Source organism: Amphiprion ocellaris, chromosome 23, assembly GCF_022539595.1.
Source record: "Amphiprion ocellaris isolate individual 3 ecotype Okinawa chromosome 23, ASM2253959v1, whole genome shotgun sequence".
Lineage (NCBI taxonomy): Eukaryota > Metazoa > Chordata > Actinopteri > Pomacentridae > Amphiprion > Amphiprion ocellaris.
The window spans coordinates 21148869-21172854 of record NC_072788.1 but is presented as its reverse complement, the minus strand read 5'-3'; the positions used below and the strand labels follow the sequence as shown (position 1 = coordinate 21172854).

At 39.3% G+C, this 23986-nt stretch overlaps 2 protein-coding genes and 1 long non-coding RNA gene across 5 annotated transcripts; 1 reads left to right on the top strand and 2 right to left on the bottom strand.

The window, feature by feature from the left end:
• LOC111578240 (V-set domain-containing T-cell activation inhibitor 1-like) lies at positions 1-22354 on the top strand. 2 transcript variants are annotated; one of them, XM_055007908.1, is made up of 6 exons: positions 1-200; positions 4848-5189; positions 7011-7218; positions 7343-7407; positions 18373-18483; positions 18644-22354. In XM_055007908.1, exons 1-6 carry the CDS (start codon positions 23-25, stop codon positions 19048-19050), a joined length of 1311 nt encoding a protein of 436 aa, XP_054863883.1. In that variant the 5' UTR covers positions 1-22; the 3' UTR covers positions 19051-22354. The 2 variants fall into 2 exon arrangements, with proteins under 2 accessions (XP_054863883.1, XP_054863884.1); XM_055007909.1 differs by lacking the exon at positions 18373-18483 and having other exon boundaries at positions 2-200.
• On the bottom strand, positions 8056-9517 carry LOC129348171 (uncharacterized). The gene is made up of 2 exons (XR_008600653.1): positions 9134-9517; positions 8056-8453 (listed from the first exon to the last, which is right to left on the bottom strand). It is a non-coding gene; the product is annotated as an uncharacterized LOC129348171 (long non-coding RNA).
• Positions 14332-18191, bottom strand: LOC129348170 (paraneoplastic antigen Ma3 homolog). Of its 2 annotated transcripts, XM_055007905.1 has the most exons (3): positions 17968-18191; positions 17825-17889; positions 14332-17144 (listed from the first exon to the last, which is right to left on the bottom strand). In XM_055007905.1, exon 3 carries the CDS (start codon positions 16550-16552, stop codon positions 14828-14830), a length of 1725 nt encoding a protein of 574 aa, XP_054863880.1. In that variant the 5' UTR covers positions 16553-17144; positions 17825-17889; positions 17968-18191; the 3' UTR covers positions 14332-14827. The 2 variants fall into 2 exon arrangements, with proteins under 2 accessions (XP_054863880.1, XP_054863881.1); XM_055007906.1 differs by having other exon boundaries at positions 14332-17889.
• Positions 22355-23986: the final 1632 nt, after the last annotated feature.

The window sequence follows — 23986 nt, the reverse complement described above, 5'->3', positions numbered from 1 at the left end:
TTTGCTTCATGAGCTACAGCGCATGTGTCGAAGCCTCGGGTATCAGAGGACCATCACTAAAACTGGCTCGAGCGTAACATCACCGCTTCAATGTCAGAACGTGAACATGAAGCAGCATCATCAACTTTTCCGCCTTTCTCTTTTCTTTTCTTTTCGCTCGTGCGTTTTTCTGGTCGCTGCGGTGTTTTCTGGCTCCACAGGTGAGTTTCTGGTTTTCTGTTAAACTTCTGAATGTGTTTCTGCAGCTGAGACCGAGATCAATCTGTCAGTTTCTGGAGATCTGATCTCATAATTACTGGAAAATGTCTCGCTGGTTACAGAACTCACCCTAGAATCATCGGGTTTTTATAATCGCTTCACTTATTCAGTGGAAGTTTGCAGAAATTCAAATGGTGCGCAGCAAAAAACGGTAATTCAGAGAGCAGCTGAGGTGACGAAGGCGTGTTGCGTTTACATGACATAACATTTGACAGCTTATCTCATAATTATGAGACAGTAAGACAAATAAACTGTTAAATGACGTCTTTATTACCAGAAGTCATGCATGTGACGAGCGGAGAATGAATGCTTCCTTAGAAGTCACAGATGAGGAAGTGAACCGTGTTTCACATGTTCTCACCTTACTGGAACTTTATCTTGCGGTTTTTTCACAGTTGTGCAAACCAACCTGCCATTTCAAGGTGCAAATCAAGGAACAATGTTTCAGATTTCGGTCAGATTTACGGGGGCAAAACTAAGTTCTCTAAAACCTTTAAAATGAATTTTGAGGGTTTCATATTTTTTCATACTTTGGAAATTCTCCATTTTGTTTATTATTTTAGCCATATTTAGGATGCAATATCTTCACAAATATAAATTTAAATGCCATGAAAGCAAGTGAGGACACAGATTGAATAGTTTCCAGAACATATAAATGATTGAGTCGATCCAACAGAGGCTGAATTGTTAGTTTTTGGCTCTTGAAAATGGGGAGGAAAATGCATAATTTTTTATCCAGGGTGGTACCGTGTAGTTCGGTAAAGTTGGCAAGATATTCACAGATTCGGACTTCCGGCATCAATAACTCATGAGATATACGTTGTAAAAACATAAACAATGCCTCTTTCCCATCGTTGTAAGCTAGACAATGTGCTACAAGGCCAGTTTTATCAGAAGTCGCTGTCTTTCAAGCTACAGAAATAACATTGATGTCTATGAGCAGCTGGCTGTGCAACGAGTGAACAGGGACCGTCTGCAAATAGCAAAACCGCTGCAACAGCGAAGAGAGACACTACACAAATATTCAATTACTTAACTTTTATACACTGTAGTGTCACCAAATTTACTGAAGCCATAAATTGTCTCCTGCTGGTCATACTGCAACTCTTGGTTTGACACTGAATACAAGATCTGAATTTTAAGGAGTTTTTATTGTTTTATTGTTGTTTTATTAGTCATAAAATTCAATAACTTCACTGTAGTGTAGTGTTGCTGCATTAGATGCAGATGAATGTACTAATACTGTGAAAAGTGGAAAAAAGGACGCCGCTTCATAGACGTTCAGCTCAAAACGCAACCTGGCCTGTTGTTCTTTCAGATTTCTGATTCATGAGTCAGAAATAACATGCGAAATGATGAAAGATCATTGAGTTGATGTTTCTTCCTGATAATGAACCGGTTTTTGAACTCATTGTTTAAGCTCAGCACGGTGTACTTTTACATGGGAAGTTTCTGCATCACCGCTGAAACATTTACTGAATGACTCACCGTTTTGACTTGCAGCTTGTGAATATCTCTTTCAGTAGCTGGCCAAGTTTATTCACTGTGTTAAAAAACTATTAATACTATCAGTATAAACACTGTTGTTACTGTTCCTGATTATATTACAGTAATATCATGACAGCTACGCATTGTCTGACTACTGTTGTGGTTATTCCTGCTTTGACTAATTCTGTGACAATACTACACTATGGCTATGATTACATATGCTGGGTTTTGGCTGGTTTCAGGTGTTGTTTTGTGCACCTTTGTGAAATTGCTGTGCATGAAATTGGGTTCAGCTCAAGTGATCACCCTCCTAGAGTGCTTTTGTTCAAATTAATCACAAAAACAGATATTTTTGAAGGGTTAAAGATCTGCTTTTGATTTGGTTGAACTTTGATTTATAGGTAAGTATGAGTGAGTGATTGAATGATGATACAGAAACTTGACAGGATCGGTTCCTTAGGTTTGTTTTGTATGAAATCCTGAAAGTCTGAATCTGTGTTTCTGAGACAGCCATCGGTACGCTGCAGCAACCATAGATTATTAAAACTGAAAGTGCTCTTGTAGAACTACTCTATGTTTTACTATTATCTCTGCTCTTATGTAAATACCTCAACCCGTGTTTTAACGGTGCCTTTTTAATTTAAATCCATCTTGTCATTTTGTGTTTTTGTTTTTATTATTACAAAGCTTTTATATATATTTTGGATTTTGCACTGTATGGCCTGCACCTTACCTCTCGTTGCACTTATTGCAATGACAATAAAGTGAATCTGATCTGAATCTATTACATGCTACATGCTAATTGGTATGTAGTGGAGCACCAACTTCTACTACTTAAGTATAGAATAGAATAGGTCTTTATTGTCACTGTTACAAAAAACTTAAAATAAGTTTAGCACTCTGCACATAGCAGCATAAAAAATAAACTATATAAGACAATAGTACACACAGAGTTAAAATGTATACAACTGAAATATAAGAACAAAATATACAGTGTGGAAACAGTTTGTGGTTAGAGACCTGCTCTACACATCATTATTGCACGTATGAATTGCACGCATGTGATAATGTCATTCGGGGGGAGGATGCAGACATTTGTCAGCTTGTGGTTAAAAGCTGTTTTTGAGTCTGTTGATTTTGGCTCTAAGAGAGTTTCCTGGGTGTGAGGACACCACTGGTTTGAGAGGAAGTGGAGGGTTTTTTTTCCAAACTTCTGACTGATGTCAGTTACTGGCACTTTTTTATATGAAAAATATATTTTAAAAAAGAAAAAAATAAACTATAATAAGCCAGAGGGTGATTCCCCTGGCTTTCCTCTGAAGTCTGCCGGTGTAGATGTCTTGGAGAGGAGGTAGTGTGGTCCCAATCACCCACTCTGCTGCTCTCACCACCCGTTGCAGGTCCTTCCTGTCCTCTGCAGGGCAGCAGGTGAACCACACTGTACAGCAGTAGGTTAGGAGTCTCTCAATGGTGGAGCGATAGAAGTTTGTGAGCAGCTTTTCAGGGAGATGAGCCTGACGCAGCTTCCTGAGGAAGTACAGTCTCTGTTGGGCCCTCCCCACCTGGTGTGAGATGTGGGTGGACCATGTGAAGTCTTCTGAGGTGTGGACCCAGAGGAACCTGAAGCTCTCCACCCTCTCTACCTCCTCTCCATCAATTTAGAGGGCGGAATGCTCCATTTACTTGGATCTCCTAAAGTCCAAGACCATCTCCTTGGTTTTTCCGGTGTTAAGGTTAAGGTTGTTATGGTGACACCATCGCTGCAGATGCTGGACCTCCTCCCTTGTAGGCTGATTCATCATTGTCTGTAGTCAGTGCTATGATGGTGGTGTCATCAGCAAACTTAACGATGGTGTTGCTGGAGTGAACAGGAGAGCAGATAGTAGATGAGGGGGCTGAAGGCACACCCTTGAAGAGTGCCAGTATTCAGGATGAGGAGATGTGGTCTCTGATCCTGATGTTTTGGGGTCTGTTGCTGAGGAAGTCCAATATCCAAGAGCACAGTGAGCTGCCGAGCCCAAGGTTGCTCAACTTCATAGCCAGTTTGTGAGGGAGAACTGTATTAAAGGCAGAGCTGAAATCCACGAACAGCATTGTCACATAGAAGTTACTTCCTTCCAGGTGTATGAGGGCAGTGTGGAGAGATGTGATGGTGGTATCTTCCGTTGACCTGTTTGCCCTGTATGCAGATTGATGTGGGTCGAGGTCAGCAGGAATAGCAGCCTTAATATGGAGTGATATGAATATAGTATTTGAGCACTAACTTGTCTTGAAATAGATGTAGTCTGCTGCCCAACTTTCTCCTCCTTCACTATCTGTTTTAAAAATTTCCTTCACTGCAGAAAATGACAGGAAGCAGCAACCAACATGCTGAAAATGACAATTTTTGACCAAGGTTTGCGTTTCAATGACAGTTCTCACCTTTATTGTTCCACCAAAACCATTCCCACATCCTCAAAGCTAACAGAAAGATTAAAGTAGTTTATGCTGCTGTTTCACAGTACAGATTGTGTTAGAATGACAAAGTCGCTGCTCCCCGCTCAGGAATCTTCAGTGTTTCTACCTCTTCTCATTTGTCTTTGTCATCACCTGCAGACAGCTTTTTTTTTTTGCTACACCGGTCTGTTCAAGAAACGCCTCTCAGTAAAAGTTGAGTTGTTTTTTTGTTTTTGTTGAGAGTATTTCCACCTAAAGACTGCACTGTAGCAACAACAGCCTCAGAAACATGGATCACACCTTTGGGGTTTCATATGAAACAAACCAGAGCAACCAGTCCTGTCAATGTGCAGCTTTTTAAAATCCTTATTCATCTTCAGAATCAATTTCTAGTTCCAACTTGTTTGACTGAATTACACCAATAATATAACACACCAATGTGTAGCGCAGAAAAGTTTTTATAATGTTTGAGCCGAGTCGTAGGTGAGCCATTGTGGTGTGTTCATGGTCATATCAGAACTTGTCATCCAAATCATATCTTTGGTCCACTGATGTGAAAGAATAGCCTGGTTTGGGCCAAACAGATGATACTATTGTCTATTTGTGGGATTTGACTGAAAAAATATAATCACTCCTAACATGCTTCGTGTTTATTGTCTTCCTAGATGCCTCAACACATAATAAACCAAAGAAGATCATGGCCATTGTGGGTGAATCTGTCATTCTGCCCTGCAATGTCACTCTCAGTGATGATCTGCCCACAATCGAGTGGTCCAAAGACGGTCAGTCTCCGAACATCATCTTCCTGTATCGGGACGGCTGTGAGACCTTCGAGATGAAGCATCTGGACTTCCGGTTCAGGACGAACCTGCTCATGACTGAACTGAAGCATGGAAACCTCTCGCTGAGGATTTCCAACCTGCAGCCTTCTGATGAGGGGAGGTATCAGTGCATGGTTCTGCAGAAGAAGCAACGGAAGGTCGTCTCAACGCTGGAGCTGGTTGTTGGTGCGTCCTGTCAAACACTGTAGATGTATGCGTGATAGGCCTGACGATATTCTAGTGTTCTAAATCTAAAAACGAAGCTGAGGTTAGTCGAGGAGATTGATACTGCTGTCTAGTCGACCTGTTACATCTGAAACTAGTGCTAGCAGTTAGCTTAGCTTTATGTAAAGGGTTGAACAATGGGCACACAGCTAGTCTGGTTCTGTCTACTGGATACTGACAATAATACTGAGGTGTTTTGAAACATTCAAAAATATCATGTAAGCATGAATCTTAATTTGGTACAATTAACTCATCAAATGTTCTAACCCACTACATAAACTGTTTAACAGTATTTCTAAATTACCTCAGTCCTAGGCTGGAATTTCCGCATTGTGAAATTGATATATCTGAAAAACCAATATCTGTCTAGTCTGAACATATCTTGTTTGTTTAGTACTTTCAGCCAAGCCCTGTGAAAAGCAACAATTTGCCAACATGGAGCATTATGCAAGCAATTTGTTGGTTCACAGCAGTAACTTCCTGCTAATTTAAGGGAGAACAACAGTTTTGTTTTTTCACATTCACCAATCAATTTATTAGGAACACCTGTAAACCTACTTGTTCTTGTCTTTGTCCAGTCAGCAGCAGTGCAATGCATGAAATCCTGCAGATCAGGAACTCCAGTTATCAGCAGGCATCAGAATTATGGCAGGGCCATTACTGTTGGTATTTCCAGAAAGTTTCACCTTAGCAGTCTGGAATTTCTAAAATAAAAACCTCCTGAGAGCAGCAGGTCTGCACACCAGAGCTGCACCTCACAAAACTATTGTACCCTCTGTTAAATTTAGCTTGTTTTAGACATGTAAAGATCATAAGGATGCTCACTGTGTATTTTTAATGATTTATACAAATGCTGCAACACAAACACTGCAGTTTCCAGCTTATAATATCCTGTTAAGAAATGTCAAACCCGGTGATTGTGACCAGAACAAGAACACAGTGCACTTTCATAGGCACCCAGACAGGATGTGTAACCAGTAACCAGTAGAAACTGTGTGGCAGGACACTAAAGATGCAAATTTTGAATGGTTTGCTAATTCAATAATCCACGTTATCAGTCAATAATAGATTAGTTGATGTGGACATTTATCCAGTGCTGTTGTAGTGAACAGGCACATTATTTGGACCACAAAGGTTCCAGTACGTCAGAAAAGAACACTGGGAGTCTTTGTATTAGTGCCTGTTGCTAGCTAAACCCCCACAATGCTTTCTGCTTGTCAACATGAACTGACTGGAGTCTGCCTCCTCTGGTCTTTACAGTATTAAACAGTAAGAGGCTCCACCTGGTGGAACAACTGGGAACTACAACTGATCTACACGACATTTTCTGACATGCATGTAGAGAATACAGGTTTTTTCTTTTCTTTTTTTTTTTTTTTTTGAGCTTGTGAAGCCGCAGTACACTCTAACACTACATTTCAGACAATATTTCCTGGAGCTTTACAACATGGTTATTGATCATCTATGGAAAATGAAGGAGCAATTTGGATACAGTATATTTTCCTAATGCATTGCAGAGCTGTTCAGTTGTTGAGCCATTGCTACACATTTAGCGCCTAGTTTCTTCTCATTGAACTCGAGAGTAAACATTCTAAAAATTAACTTTTTTTGTATTTTTGACCAAATGCAAATCCTTTCATTATTTTCATCTTTCACAAAGCTCACATAATGTACCCTATTTGAATTGTTGTCCACAGTGATGATGAATATGATTTAAACCACCTTTTTTTGTTTTTCTTCTTTGGAAGTTTCAAACACAGCATTTTTGAATAATTTCCGCAGGTGCCGTCTCTGAGCCGAAGCTCTCGGTCGTTCAAGGTGAGGACGGTGTCCTGACTGTGCAGTGTGAGCTGAAACACTGCAGGTCGTCGCCACCTGAGATAGTGTTTCTGGATGATCAGGGAAAGGAGATGAGTGCTGAAAATCCCAAAACAGTTCCACACACCGGGGAATGTTTCAGCATCACAAGGAGAATGACTGCTGCCAACAGGTTCAATTTCAGGTTAATATTCAAACTTACGGCAAGTTTAGATTAATCTCAGCTAAATGGGTAATGTTTCCAGATAGTGAAGAGAAAGAAAACTGACTGAACTTACACTTGTCTTTCTTTACAGCATCACATGCAGAGTTCTCCATTCTGAGATGAATAAGATCAGAGACACAAAGATTTACATACCAGGTACACTGGCGTTTTAAGACCTGTATCAGCTGTTAGCTAAAACTGTCTCTCTCTGTTCAACACGTTGCTTCATTTAATTTTTATTTCTATTCTAAATGTGGGTGAAAACTTTCTACGCACAGTTTGTTTCAGTCATTATCATAAAGCTGTTGTTTTTGTCTAGTTGAACTCTTATCTGTAATGTTTCTAACCCTATCCCAAAGCTACAGCTTTTTAAAATCATGTTCAAATATTTATTAATTCATTTAAAACTTTTTTTTCATTGTACATTGAGCAATGGAAGTCTCATTTACAGTGTAGCCCAATAAGAAAATAAAAGATGTGGGCACACAATCAAAGACGGGCGGATAACAGTCCAATTTTTAATGATGCAAAGAATCAGCTAAAACTAAACAACATGAAATTAACACCTGAATTGCCCTAAAAATACTTGAGTCCAGATTTTGTTGTGTGACATGTTATTCTGGGTTGCAGGTTCACGATGAGTAAAGCTAGATTTTCTGGGCTCATTTATTTGGGGGTGTCCAATAATGCATGATTTAACACAGTGGTGTTATTTTGACAAATGTAACCCACTTCAAGGTATGTACACGTCACTACTAGGTTCGTAAGGAGCTGTGAGTTTAAGTAATAACGAAGCAACACAGATTTAAAGTGGTAAAGTTGTAACTTTTAGTTTTGCAAAAATTATTTTTAACAGTGTACAAAAAATACTGTGCACAGAACCATGGGCCCAATAACAAAAAAAATGAAATAAATTGTCTTTTTCAAAGTGTTCCTTATGAGTACTGATCTTTGCCGATCCAAGATTTGTTCAAGTCAAAAGTCAGGGGGAATAGTCAAAAGTCATGAGTAAGTATGCAGGAAGGGTATCTTGTTGTTGGACAACAAGATTTGCACGATCCTACCACCAGATCCACTTGCTAAGCGGTGTGGTGGACTTCCACAGTTCGTCATGGGAGGCTCGCCATCAAATGGATCGCCAGTCCGCCTTGTGGGATGACTGGTATTTCTCGATTCTTTCTTGCATCACAAAAAGACCTGACCTGTATGAAGAACAGGTTTATAATCCAGGATAATATGAGCAAAATAATCTAAATAGGTTTCCAGGTGTTGTACAACATTAAAACTTCCATTTCAGTTAGGAAAATGAAGTAGTATTGTTTACAAAAATGTAACAATTGTTATTTTCCCATTAATCAATTCAAAACAGTCAAAATATAGCATTTTAACCCTTAGTAATTACAGTGAATTTTAATAATGGGACCACATTTTACTTATGAACTCACTAATTTATGAAAGACACATTACCTTTAAGGTAATACGTATAACTCACTTTTTCAGCATGTAGTATCTCTTTTTAACATTTAACTTTTTCATTTAAAATGAAAATAAATGAAATACATTGTTTTTAAAATGACAACATTGACATGTATTACAGCTTTGCTGCTTTTAACCATGTTAATTTACTTAAAATGAACTTCACTGTGAGTTAATCACAAAAGAAAATGACCATGCGCTTAACAGTGTAAAAGTTTCACAAAGTGCCTATTTTAGTGAAATATACAAAATCTGTATGAATTCTCTTTTTAAACCATAAAATAAATTCATTTTACATGAAATACATTCACCAGAAACAACATAAAATGTGCAAAAGCCTAGCATCATTCACCTCGTGGTGTTTTCCACACACACAATCACAGAGAACTTTTCAGAGCTAGCTTACCAAGGAAGGGGGTTTCTACCAGAAAACCAGGGCAACACAATGCTTCCCTATCGGTCCTCGGACTTCTAAAATGAAATTACACAGGTTTACATCATTGACAATTAAATTTGAAGTGTCAAAGAAAAAGAACCAGGTTTGCATACCTTTTTCCCTCGTTTTGCACAACTGACTTCCCCTCTTGACGTCCCTTTAGTTTGCCCCTAGTTATGCTGCTATAGGCCTAGGCTGCTGGGGAACCTCTCTTGATGCACTGAGCCCTTCTCTAACTACCTATGTATTTACTATATATACCATTATTGCATTACATTCACTCTGTTTCTTTCTGTGTCCTTTCTCCGAGTGTCCCTGGTCCCAGAGCTGGATGCTAGATGCTTCAGATGTGTGGCTGTGTTTTATGGTCCTTGTGTCCCACCCCCCCACCTCTCTATCTCTACCCCTCTATCTGTATCCCTCTATCTCTACCTCTCTACCTCTACCCCTCTACTTCTATCCCTCTATCTCTACCTCTCTACCTCTTCTGTCCCTCTCAACCCGCCCGGCCAGCAGGCAGATGGGTCCCCCCACATTAGAGCCGGGTTCTGCTCGAGGTTTTTTTTCCCTGTTAAAAGGGTGTTTTCCTTGCCACTGTCGCCTTTTGGCTTGCTCTGGGGGTCAGGCATATGGGTTCTGTAAAGCGTCTCGAGACAATTTGACTGTAATTGGCGCTATATAAATAAAATTGAATTGAAAATTGAATTTAACACCCACACGGGAGAAAACAGAAGCCTGGGCTCCAGACGTATTAACTCGCTAGGCGAGAGTGAGTATTACAGAGCACTACTTCCGGTTTCTTTATAAAATAAACTTCCGGTTTTCAAAATAAAAATACAAATGACTCAAAAACGCAACACAGGGACAAATAATAATTGAAATGAATAAAGATTATTAGTTAACCCCTTTTTAGGCGGGTTACATCCTCCCCCTCTTAATTAACATGAGTCCCTTCATGTTCTTACAAGAGTGGAAGATCCTTCAAATGTTTCAACTAAGGCTTTGTTAAATCCATCAAGAATAGTTTGTGCAAATGAAATCAAGGGTATGCCAAGTTGTGGGTATGTAAACTTAGCAGGTGGCTTTCTCAAACGTTCAGATCTTCGTGTTTGATCAGCAGTCTGATGATTGGGAATATCACGATCAGCTAGATCTTGATCGGTATTGTTCATTTCCGTAGATTGTCTTTGTTCAGTTTCTTTGGACTGTTCAACTCTCTCCGAAGTTTCGGTTTGAGAGGAATTGTCTGTTTCATGTTCCATTTCAGGAGTTTCACATTCTTTTCCATTTTCAGATTCCAGTTCAATTTCTGTCATATCCGGTAAAGGTCCATTCAGGTTTTCATATTGTGTCTCATCCGGTAGGTTTCCACTTTGGTTTGTCCTTTCCTTTTCCACAGGTTGACCCAGGAGTTCAGGGGGTAAGTCCGTAGGTAAGTTGGCAGTTTTCTCAACATTTGCTTTATGCTCATTTTTAGCATTTGCGTTTGAGTTGACATTTTTTTGTTGGATGATTGTTGTAGTTGTCTCGATTGTTTTAGGATAGTACCTTGGACTATAGTCACCTTCATCGTCAGAATCAGGGGGATTTTCATCATGAGAGATGGTAGTTTGCCTTGTTTTGGGTTTTGTGGCTTGCTTTGGCTTTTCCATTTCCTCATCCTCCTCTGAAAGAAATCCGCAAGGGAGCAACAAATCACGATGGAGTGTACGCAAGGGTCCTTCCTGACCCTCAGGACAGACAGTGTACACAGGTACATCTCCAGGGTTCTTTTGAACAATATAAATGGTGGACTCCCACCGATCGGCTAGTTTATGTTTGCCGCGAAAACGAAGGTTACGCACTAGGACTCTGTCACCTATGTCCAGTGTTGACTCCCTTACTCGCATGTCAAATCTACGTTTGTTTTTGTCAGCTATTTTCTTTGCATTAGCAGATGCTAACTGATAACTTTCTCTCAAATATGTCTTAAGATTTCTCACATACTGCGAGTGAGACATGCCCGGATCTTTCTTAACTGGTAGACCAAACGCAATGTCTATGGGCAGTCTAGGTTGGCGCCCGAACATTAACTCATAGGGCGAAAACCCAGTGACATCACTCCTTGTGCAATTATACGCATGAGTGAGAGGTCGGACATATTCACGCCACCTATTTTTTTCTTTGTCCTTGAGCGTACCCAACATACCGAGCAACGTTCGGTTATACCGCTCGACTGGGTTACCGCGGGGATGGTAGGGGCTCGTTCTTACTTTCTTTGTACCGACCAAGGCACACAACTCTTTGATGACTTGTGACTCAAAGTCGCGGCCTTGATCGCTGTGGAGACGCTCGGGGAACCCGTAATGAACAAAGAACTGCTCCCATAGGCATTTGGCTACAGTTAGGGCTTTTTGGTCTCGAGTTGGGATAGCAGTTGCATATTTCGTAAAGTGGTCAGTTATGACCAGAATGTCCTTGAAATTATGGCTGTCAGGTTCGATGGACAAAAAGTCCATACAGACGAGTTCCATGGGGCGACTTGTCTGTATATTGACTAATGGTGCAGCTTTGTCAGGTTGTCTTTTTCTTTTAATGCACCTTGGACAGCTTTTGATCTTTGACTCGACATCGAGAGACATCTTTGGCCAATAAAAGCGAGATCTCGTTAGCTCAAGAGTTCTTTCGGCTCCTAAATGGCCCATCTCATCATGTAGGCTATGAAGCACAGCGTTTCTCAAGGCTTTAGGGAGGACAAGCTGGTAAACTGTTTTCTTTTCGCACTGTTTTTTTCCTATACAGTAGACTGTCTTTCATTTCAAAGCGACTCATTTCTTTGAGCATGAGCTGAAGTTCGGGGCAGATGACACTAGCAGATACAGGTGCTCCTGACTCACACGACTGTATGACAACATTAATTGCCGGATCTGTTCGCTGTAGTGCAGCTATCTCTTCCTTACTGTACTTAGGAACGGTGGAAAGACCACTAAGATTTTCATCATCAGCAAAATCTGAGGGGATAGCATCTGGGTGCACGGCAAGTGACTCGATGTAACATGGGAACAGTTCAGGGTCATTTTGAAATACAGTGTAAAGTTGACATGTGGCTTGGACAACGTTCACAGGTGCGAGATGGTGTGAAGTGAAGTCATGGATTCTTTGACATTCCTCTTGAGATGCACTGTCGCTGACTAGTTCACCATGTGGCCTCCTTGATAGGCCATCGGCATCCTGATTTTGCTTGCCTGCGCGATACTTGATGTCAAAAGTGAATGTAGACAAGGCTGCTAACCAGCGATAACTAGTAGCGTCTAGTTTGGCTTTCGTTAGGATGTAGCGCAAAGGGTTGTTATCGGTAATGACTGTGAAAACGTTTGCCATATAAATAGTCGTGGAATTTTTCTGTGATAGCCCATTTTAACGCTAAAAATTCCAACTTATGGGCAGGATAGCGGGCTTCACACTGCGAAAGACCTCGACTCGCATACGCAATGACACGGGGTCTGGCCGTCTTGTTCTTGGTATAACGCTGCGCCAAGGCCTGTTGTGCTCGCGTCAGTATGAACAACATAAGGCAATCTGGGATTTTGCAAATCCTAGGACTGGCGCAGAAGTTAACTTTTCAATGATCCGGTCAAAAGCAATCTTGCAAACCTGGGTCCACCTTTCTCCTGAAAGGTTCTCTGGGGTTATGGTACTTAGCGGCTAGGTTGGGTGATTTTAAGCGCCTTTACGTACGGGAGGGTACCCTGCTGTGAGGTGGTTTAAGGGCTTTACTATTTTAGGAATATCCCTCCACAAACCTTCTATAGTACCCTGAGAATCCAAGAAATGACCTAAGGTCTTTCAAGGGTCTGAGGTCTTGGGCCAGGTCTTAAGGGCTTCAGTCTTTGAGGATCGGTCTCAACTCCGTTTTCGTGATACAATATGCCCTAAATAACGGACCGAAGTTTGAAAGAAACGGCACTTTTTCAGGAGATAACTTAAACCGTTCTCTCGCAAGCGGGACAGGACATTGTAAGGACGGGCCTCATGTTCCTCTAGCGTTTTTGAAAAGACAATAATATCGTCTAGGAACACAAGCACTTCACGCAAATTGATGTCCCCCATGCACTTTTCCATTAAGCGCTGGAAAAGTGCTGGGCGCGTTTCGTGATCCCCTGTGGCATGCGATTCCATTCCAAAACCCTAGCGGGGCACACGAAACGCGGTCTTTGCTTTGTCACTCTCCGTCATTTTCGATTTGATAGTAGCCGCTTTTCAGGTCCCATTACTGAAAACCACTGAGAACCACTCAGGGCTGAAAAGGATTCTCAAGATTCGGTAATGCATACGCATCTTTGACCGTTTGCATGTTCATCGTCGATAGTCCACACATAATCTGACATCACCGTTTTTCTTTTGACAATGACTATTGGAGATGAAAAAGGGGACTGTGATTCGCGAATGATACCCGCTTCAAGAAGAGACTGCAAATGACGCCTCACTGGCATCATAGTCTTGTGGGTGAATGGGACGCGGGCGTTGTGTGAACGTGCGTTTCATCCTTTAGTTTGATAGGAATGTTTCACCTTTGTGGCATGCTCCATAGTCGAGATCGTCACCCCCCCCCCCCCCCCCCCCCCCCCCCCCCCCCCCCCCCCACCCCCCCCTGAGGGAATACGTCAGAAAAATGTGTTTAACTTGTCAGTCATACGTGCCTCTCCACTTCTCGGGCATTGACTCTCCAAAGTCAAAGCTTAAATCAGAATTTGGCTGCTTGTCTGTTTGGCTAGTTGGCTGTTGGTGGGCTACTGCTGTTAACGGTGTTCTGAGCTGAAAGTACTCTTTAACAGCACTAAGTTTCACCAATAACACACCTAACAGGCAGGCCAAATGTCCCGATCAGTTTCATTTCTTACACTACAGGTATTTTGTAAGGGGAGACTCTCGAACGGTAATGAGACAACATTCAACAAAAATTCCCCCGGGTAAGGATGACATGGTAGGTTGCTCAAGTAGGACACAACTTTCATTGTGTATATTGTAAATATCTGCATATCCCTCAAGCATTATCTTTCCACCAGCAGGGATTACACTTGGGTTAGTATTTCTCAGGTTGACAAGGCCAACTCGGCCATCCTTGACTTTGCTTGTGTCTGATCTGTAAGGTTTTCCAGAACTTGATGGTAGCCACAGAAGCACTATTTTGAAAGGAGTTGCCATCACAGAACTGTTCGTAAAGTGGATCAAGAGTGTTAGTTCCGATTAACAATGGTGTGAGACTATTGGAACGAACATCGGGCACTATGAGAGCAAGAGTCTCAAGTTCAGGCTGAGTGTCAATGAACTCTTCTGGGAACTGGAGTGTAACTTTGACATACCCCAGGTACGGTACACACTGACCATTTGCTCCTTCTATCTCTAGTAAGTCCGTAACTGGATGAATAGTATGATCGGAAAGGTGACTGTTATAGAAGGACAATGACATGGTCGTTACCTGAGACCCTGTATCAAGTAATGAATTGCACTCAAGGCCATTAACTTTAACATTAGCAGTGCTCTTACTACCAACAAGTCCTTTAGGTAAGGTTTTGAATTTTGTTACTCTATGTTCTTTTAACTTAGCTTTCGGTTTGGTCTTTAGTTCAGTTATGGGACTTCCAGTTTGATTTGTTTCCATTTGTCCCTCAATAGAAACACAGTTCAGTTTAAAGTTTTGTCAGGAGCTGGATTCTCTTTTTCCCAAGCTTGTTGTCTCTCTTTTAAAAGAGTTCTTTTCGCATTCACTAAAGTGGGATTTGGAGGATCATTACAGCTTGTGGCGATATGCCCATCCTCGCCACAACGAAAACAGTACCATGGTTTTGGCTTTGGTTTAACTGTCCCGTATGTGGCTTCAGATGTGAGTTTTGGGGTTGATGTCTTTCTGCTGACGGGTTTCTCTTTTTGTTTATCTTTCTCTTTTTTCTTTGCAGGTTTGTTTGCAGCTGATGGTTGTGGTTTAGGATTCGAAAGAGCTGCGATTTGAGCCTGCAGCTCAACAATTTGCTTTTGAAGTTGTTGCATAGCTTGTGGTTGGGCAGAGAAAGATTGAGATGACTCATAGGTGTCTCCCAGATATGCATCATGCGCTTGCGCTGAGGCTTGAGCTTTTGGTTTTTGGAACCCCAAATGTTGTTTCATCCTGTTCGCTTTTGCAGTCTGTTTGTCCTCCTCTGTGCGTAAAAGGAGTAAAAACTCTGGAAAAGTGGGCGGGTTATATTTCCGTTGCTCAAGCTGGAGATTGTTAATTAGCGCATTGTTCCAGCAGCCCCTACAGAACTGTTTTAAGAGCTGCTTGTCGGAATCTTGGGGTGCAATGGTTTTCATTTTTACGATTCGGTTCAAAAATGTCTGCAATCTTTGCAGATAATTAGAAGGTTTCTCACCTGAATTTTGATTGACATTGAGAAACTGGGCGAAAATTTCATCCCCATCTTCCACTGTTGCATAAGCTGAGTCAAGTAGGTCTAGAAAAGCTTTTGGACTTGCATGGGGACCAAGTGACTTGACTACAGTAGCAGCAGGGGGAAGCAAACTATCAACAATGCGTCTCACCATTTGTGCAGTAGAAACAGAAGGGTCAGCCAAGTGACACTCAATATTGCTTCTCCAAGTGTCATAATCAACCTCAAAGTTTGGGCATGGGACTTTGCCAGAAAATGGTCTGAGTTTGGCAGGTGCGTGTATCTGGGAATTGAGGTCTGAAGTTTTAACAATGTGTTCAACCACTACACGCTGCACCTCAGGTGGGTTAAGTTGTTCAGCAGATGGAATGAATGAGGTGACTGATCCTACCTGAGTGGGCATAACATTTGTTGGGGATCTGAAAGTTGAGTTAGGTGGGTCAAGACTGAGATTTTGATCATCAGCGCCCAAGTCTGTTTGAGGGGCATCAGGAGAAATGGGGCCTACTTGTGTTTCAGCTGATCCCACGGATGTGTCCTGATGTATGCCGGACCCACTTTGTTCTTGTATTAATCCAGAGATTCTTGTTAGCTCCTCCTGTAACAGGAGTTCAAAAGATTTTCCACTGAGTTTAGCAACATTTTGCAGGTCTGACAGAAAAGTTTTGGTGAGATCGGTACTTTTTTCACTTGAGTATACACTAGCTAGGGCTTCAATGTGAAAGACAACAGTATTATCTGAATCACAAAGTTTATCCATAGGTAAATCTTTCTCAAATGTCTCCATAGCAGCACCAGATGCATACTCTATAAGAGCCTTACCGTACAACGCAGACATTTTGTCTGAAACCTTGATTACTCTGCCAATAGACCCAAATTGCTTTAAAAACTCACAAATCTCCTCGTCAAGTTCAGTATTTGTCAAACCTGATACAATGACTGCATTGGGAACCTTTATACCTTCTCTCTCAATCACATCCATTTTGGCATAATTTGGAAAAATACTAGTTCACACTTGTGCGCACTTTTAGTTGAAAGGGCCTCCAGGTTATTACTTAACTCAAAGCTCCTGGCTGGCTCGCCACGTTTTACCGTGTAACCCACTTCAAGGTATGTACACGTCACTACTAGGTTCGTAAGGAGCTGTGAGTTTAAGTAATAACGAAGCAACACAGATTTAAAGTGGTAAAGTTGTAACTTTTAGTTTTGCAAAAATTATTTTTAACAGTGTACAAAAAATACTGTGCACAGAACCATGGGCCCAATAACAAAAAAAATGAAATAAATTGTCTTTTTCAAAGTGTTCCTTATGAGTACTGATCTTTGCCGATCCAAGATTTGTTCAAGTCAAAAGTCAGGGGGAATAGTCAAAAGTCATGAGTAAGTATGCAGGAAGGGTATCTTGTTGTTGGACAACAAGATTTGCACGATCCTACCACCAGATCCACTTGCTAAGCGGTGTGGTGGACTTCCACAGTTCGTCATGGGAGGCTCGCCATCAAATGGATCGCCAGTCCGCCTTGTGGGATGACTGGTATTTCTCGATTCTTTCTTGCATCACAAAAAGACCTGACCTGTATGAAGAACAGGTTTATAATCCAGGATAATATGAGCAAAATAATCTAAATAGGTTTCCAGGTGTTGTACAACATTAAAACTTCCATTTCAGTTAGGAAAATGAAGTAGTATTGTTTACAAAAATGTAACAATTGTTATTTTCCCATTAATCAATTCAAAACAGTCAAAATATAGCATTTTAACCCTTAGTAATTACAGTGAATTTTAATAATGGGACCACATTTTACTTATGAACTCACTAATTTATGAAAGACACATTACCTTTAAGGTAATACGTATAACTCACTTTTTCAGCATGTAGTATCTCTTTTTAACATTTAACTTTTTCATTTAAAATGAAAATAAATGAAATACATTGTTTTTAAAATGACAACATTGACATGTATTACAGCTTTGCTGCTTTTAACCATGTTAATTTACTTAAAATGAACTTCACTGTGAGTTAATCACAAAAGAAAATGACCATGCGCTTAACAGTGTAAAAGTTTCACAAAGTGCCTATTTTAGTGAAATATACAAAATCTGTATGAATTCTCTTTTTAAACCATAAAATAAATTCATTTTACATGAAATACATTCACCAGAAACAACATAAAATGTGCAAAAGCCTAGCATCATTCACCTCGTGGTGTTTTCCACACACACAATCACAGAGAACTTTTCAGAGCTAGCTTACCAAGGAAGGGGGTTTCTACCAGAAAACCAGGGCAACACAATGCTTCCCTATCGGTCCTCGGACTTCTAAAATGAAATTACACAGGTTTACATCATTGACAATTAAATTTGAAGTGTCAAAGAAAAAGAACCAGGTTTGCATACCTTTTTCCCTCGTTTAACACCCACACGGGAGAAAACAGAAGCCTGGGCTCCAGACGTATTAACTCGCTAGGCGAGAGTGAGTATTACAGAGCACTACTTCCGGTTTCTTTATAAAATAAACTTCCGGTTTTCAAAATAAAAATACAAATGACTCAAAAACGCAACACAGGGACAAATAATAATTGAAATGAATAAAGATTATTAGTTAACCCCTTTTTAGGCGGGTTACACAAAGATGAATTATTTTGGCAGGATAGAATGTTGTATATTTTAAATTCTTAGAGTGGTAAAACTGCACTGAAAAAGCAGCATTGAAAATAAATTATTCAGGTGTTCCCCTTGCAATTATTATGCTATTATTTCTGAAATTAGATTTTTCTTGTGCAATGTTTGTTGTCATTACAGAAATCTGCAAGACATCCTGCACTCAGAATATTCCGATTGTTGTTACAGTGGTCACAATTGGATTAATATGTTTTATCGCTGCTGTTCTGTACATAAAATATCCCAACTTTGGTAAGTCACTAGTGCAAGAGCAGGTGGAAACTTGTTTTTTTGTCTTTGCCAATCAAGCATCAGTTAAGTTTCTAAGTAAGGGATTCATTTGGTCATCAAAATCTCCTGACAAAGTAGCCTAAAGCTGAATGTGATGACATCTGAGGTCTTTTTTCTGCAGAAAGTTGCTGCCACGTAAATCAGGCTAACCATGACAGATGTGCTGAGCTGCTGAGAGAGAATGCGGAGCTGAAATTCACCCTTCAGGGTCTCATCCAGCAGCACAGCCGTTCTACGATTGGCTCCAGATCCCCTCCATCAGAAAGATGTCTGACACCTGGCCCGACGACAGAAAAAAGCACTCATGGCAGCTGTCCGTCTCTTCTGACTACTAAAGCTGCTGCTGCTGCTCCGCCAGCCTCACAGCAGAAGCATCGCGGACGTTCGAGGAGTGTCTCCGAGCCTCAGCCTCAGTCAAGTGGAGCCAAAACGCAACGTAGAAACACCATTTCGCATAACCGATTCAGTCCCCTGGAAGATCTCTCTGAAGACTCAGAGCTGCTGATCTCCGGAGGTGAAGAGCGATGAGGAAGTGCAGTGAAGAGCATTTCTTATAAAGCTTGAGATGTCTGAGTCCAGACTGGATTACAGAGATCTGCTCAGAGTGACGTTAAAGATATCATGGATATAGATTCTGACCAGTCACAATGACGTCAATGTCTGTAATAGTAATTAGAGATGATAAAACTCAGATATTACATGTGAGATAATTGGAAAACCCTAGCGATTCGGGAGAAGTGATTCTCTCTTAATTCCAGTTATAACTACCGTTCAAAAGTTTGGGGTCACTTAGAAATGTCCTTATTTTTGAAAGAAAAGCAGTTTTTTTTTTTTAAATGAAGATAACATTAAATGAATGATAAATCCAGTGTAGACATTGTTAATGTGGTAAATGACTATTCTAGCTGGAAACAGCTGATTTTTAATGGAATATCTCCATAGAGGTACAGAGGAACATTTCCAGCAACCATCACTCCTGTGTTCTAATGCTACATTGTGTTAGCTAATGGTGCTGAAAGGCTAATTGATGATTAGAAAACCCTTGTGCAGTTATGTTAACACATGGATAAAAGTGGGAGTTTTCATGGAAAACATGAAATTGTCTGGGTGACCCCAAAGTGTTGACAGGTAGTGTATGTAGCCACCTATGAACAAAAACAAATCCTTAAAAATGCCTCTAAGCTATTTTACTATTGCAGCATTACACATTATCAATGTGAAAATGCAGGAAGCTAAATTAGCACCAACACTGTTCCTATCCTGAGAGTTTATTGCTGTATGTTGTTCCTCCAGAGTGTCACCGGTCAGTCATCAGTTCTGGTGGGATCCAAATGATTTTAATTCTGCAGAATTTAAAAATGCACCAGATTTTTCAATCGGTTGTACGATTTTAAACACGTGTTTCTGATCGTAGAAACATTTCTCCGTGCGCTTAAATCAGTCAGGTTTCTGATCTTATAAGCTGTTGTTGTTCGCATACTAGAAAAAGCAGTATCACCTAGGATATTAACAGTACAATCAGATAAAGTACTTTAGCATTTACTGCTCTAGTCAGTTAAGCTTATTTTTTAAAATCTTTCTGTAAATGTATAAATGCTAATAAAACTGTATTTTATAAGCATGTTTTTATAAAACTACATACATAAAGAAATGTTTTTATATGAATGTTAAACAATAAAAGTTCCAATTTTAGGTGCAATTAAAGTACAAATACTGATGGTAGAGCATTTTGTAATAAATACTATTATCACTGGAATATCAATTCTAGTTATTTTTGCACTTTTCTGTAAATTCTATGTCATTGTAATGTGTTTTAAAACTATGGGGTTTATTTACTGGTACAGAGTTTCCTAATAACACTGTATTTTATTAAGTCATGTCACTATAAATAAACACAACGTAGGCTTTTAAAACATTTTCTTAAGTAAATTATCTACAAAGTGAGTGTTTGGTTTTTTGCTCTGCTGCACTGTTCTTTTATTTAAGAATTCTTTTTTTAAATTTCGTGATTCACTGGAAGTTTTGCTACTTTTAATGTTCAAATATTTGCCATTTCAATGGGATTCTATGCTTTTTAAGATCATATCATCTCGACTTTTCTGCTGTCATCGCATTCAGTAACTGAAGTCCTGCAGTCTTGGTGTAAAAAACAAACTTTGATGTTTGTGCCCTACAAATAATACATTTTAGACAAAGCAAACAGACAAGAGCTACATGTTTTTGGCATTTTGTGCAAGTAAGAATGGACATTAAGAGTGTTAATAATAATAATAATAATAATAATAATAATAATAATAATAATTAACCTTGTAGCATTTTCTTTTCCCTCTGGCAGTGAGACACTAACACTGTGTGATTATGTGCAGCAGGTCTGCAGAAAGAAATGTATAAAAAAATGTATGTGTTGCCTCTTTCAAACATATCAGACAAGCCAGCAGTTTTTATAGGATGTCTTTTTTCCCCCCATCTGACTGCAGTTTCATTTCTCCTCAATAAAGATGCGGCAGTTTATGTTTCCCAAAAACAATCCAGCCTCAGCAGGAGCTTTGCTTTTTTTCATTTCAGTTCTGAGAAAGATAACTGGTCTTAACTAAGAAAAGAAGCGCATCATTTTAGTTTTCACTTGCTGCTCTGCTTCTCACACACAGGCTTAAAAACCAGAAGTGATCGAGCACTTCTCCTTCCCTTAATGTCTGACCACATTCCATTTTCATTTTGGTGTTTTTCCTGGGATTCCTTTGTACATTTGCATATTCCCTGGCAAATCTCAGTCCTGTTTCTACACTCTCTGTAAATATCTCAAAAAGTCAAAAATATTAGATTGACGTGGAGACAGACTTGGAGCTCAGTTAACTCTACCTACTTTTTAATTGTCTTACAAGTGGAGTCAAACTCCCTGACTTCTGTGCATCTTGAAAATACCTGCACTTTGTGGCTTTTCATGGTTATTTTGCATTTCTTTACAGTCTTTGTTTTCTGTCCCCTGTGCTCATTTTGCATCTTCTTTCACTGATTCGATCTTTTTGCAGTTGTTTTGTATCTCTTAAGGTTGTTTTGTGTATAATTTCAGGGTTTTTTTCCTCTTTGTGGTCATTTTTTTGTCATTTTGTATGTGTTTGGTCACTTCTGTTTGCAAAAAAAATTTTGACCCATTTTGGTCCTTTTGTATGTCTTTTTTTTTTTTTTAAATAGTTTTTGCTTCTCTTTGTACTTATTTGCATTGAGTTTTGCTCATTTTATGCCATTTTGCCTGTATTTATGGCCACTCTGCCTCTTTGTGGTTATTTTGTGTCACTTTATGGTTGTTTTGCATCTGATTCAGATTGGGTCATTGCACCTCAACCATAAGGGACTTTCCGATCAACCATGTCTGATTTGTTTGAAACTTTTTTGTTTCTCATAAGCTATAGATAATGAAAATTATATTTGGGAAAGTATCTGGGAAAGGTTGAGTTTCTCTGTTTAAAATTTCAGCTCCAGAAAGATGTTTCACCATGCTGAATATATCTTCCACCATCTTGACCTACACCACCTTTGAGCCATGCTGCATTTATTTTATTGATCTAGCATGTTTTATTTTACTATCAGTCTCTCCAACGTGTTTCCATATGTCCCCTTTCTGCTCGGTGTAACGCTGCACAGCTGGCAGTTCAGCCAAAAACTTCCTGAATTTTTGCCACTTGATTTTTGGTCACGGCTAAATCACTAATAGGTTTTTGGCTGCACAGAGAAGCTTAAAATTTTTTTGTTTTTTTACAGAATTTGTTTATACCAAATTAAGTTTTGCTGAATTTCTAAATGAAACATGTAGAATAAAGTGATTTCGATAAGATATCATTTGGTTATTTTCCTCCATGCATTTGAATGCCACACATGATAAATTCAAAGACCCTCAGAAAGTTGAAAATCCAACAATTTTTCCAGTTTTTACAGTTTCTGGATGGTGTAATTTTGACGATTATTCAAAATTGCATTCATTTTTGGGGTTCAAAAACATGAAGCATTCCTCAGCTTAAGTTTCATTTCTGAAGATTTTCAGCTTTTTAAGTTTTCTTTGAAAGTAAATCTAATATTTTTACATTAAAGACTGTTGGTCAAATTAAACGGCCCTTTGATGATCTTACCTCAGGCTTCCAGGAACAAGTACAGACATTTCTCACCATTTTCTGGCATTTCATAGACGTACAGATGAGATGAATTGATATTGAAAATAACTGCAGCTGTGTGACCATGTGAAGTGAGCGATTTTTGCATATTTGAAAGCGTCTTTTGTCATAAAACTATTTTTGAAATAGTCTCAGTGTGCAGTTTTGCTTCACATCTGGCAGCTTTTGAAAATGTATTTTTCTCCAGACAAACCAAAAGACTGCTCTTTTTTGCAGATTTTTAAATAATTAAATAAATAATTGTAATTATAATGACTGTTTTTTACTCAGTATAATAAGCATTGTATATCTGTTAGCAAATACATCTTTCTGATTAACTATTATAAGCAATTTAGCAGTAAGCATCCAACATTATCAAACATTAATGAGTATATATTCCCACATAACAGACTTTAATATTTATGGCAACTATAACTTTAATTTTTTGCATATATGTCGTTGCTAAAAGTGCACATATAAAATGTTAAATATACTAACTGATAATGGAAAAATGCACACAAACCTTATTTTGTTTTCATGTGAAAACTAAAACTTGGTTGAGGTTAAAACTTTTGTAACAATTAAAGCTAAAATGTATTGTTTGTAAACACCTACTCCGGATAGTTAGCTGAATATTTTTGTGTAAAATGAAAGACTTTTCAAAGCTGATATGTTCTGATATGTTCTTACATCATGTCTTTAGTTCAAAATAGCTGGAAATTGGTTTTCCATCAGTCCATAATGGGTTCACTGACTTCTGTTTTCAGCTGAAATTGATAGAATTCAAGAGTTCCACATATGAAAAAGAAGATTTTGTGCTCAAAGCTTCTGACTGACATTTGAATTTCAGCTTTTAACTTCCTCGTATGTTCAGTTCTTACCTGGAGCTCAACAATAAGTAATAATAAACCTCCATCATGTTTCAAAACAGCTTCACAGTGAAAACAGACTTTATTGTTATTCAGACACAGAACGAATTTTCATTGCAATTTGCTCAGCACAGATTTGGGATATAAAAATAAAAAGTGGTGAGTATAAAAGCATTTATTAAAATATAAGCACATCAAAAATATACAGCAGCAAAACAGAATAAGGTGCAAGTTATAATATATAATAAAAGTAAAAATGACCTTTGGCGTTAACAGTAGTGCAGAAAATTTCTACAACAAGTAGAAGTTTGTATATAACAAGAAAGAATGTAATGAAAGAGGTAGTGAACGGCATTTTTGATGATTATTCAGTATTTCTGGACAAGTTTCTTACATTTTGGAACATTTATGGTTTACTTAAAACACACTTTGGGTCATTTAGGTCAAATG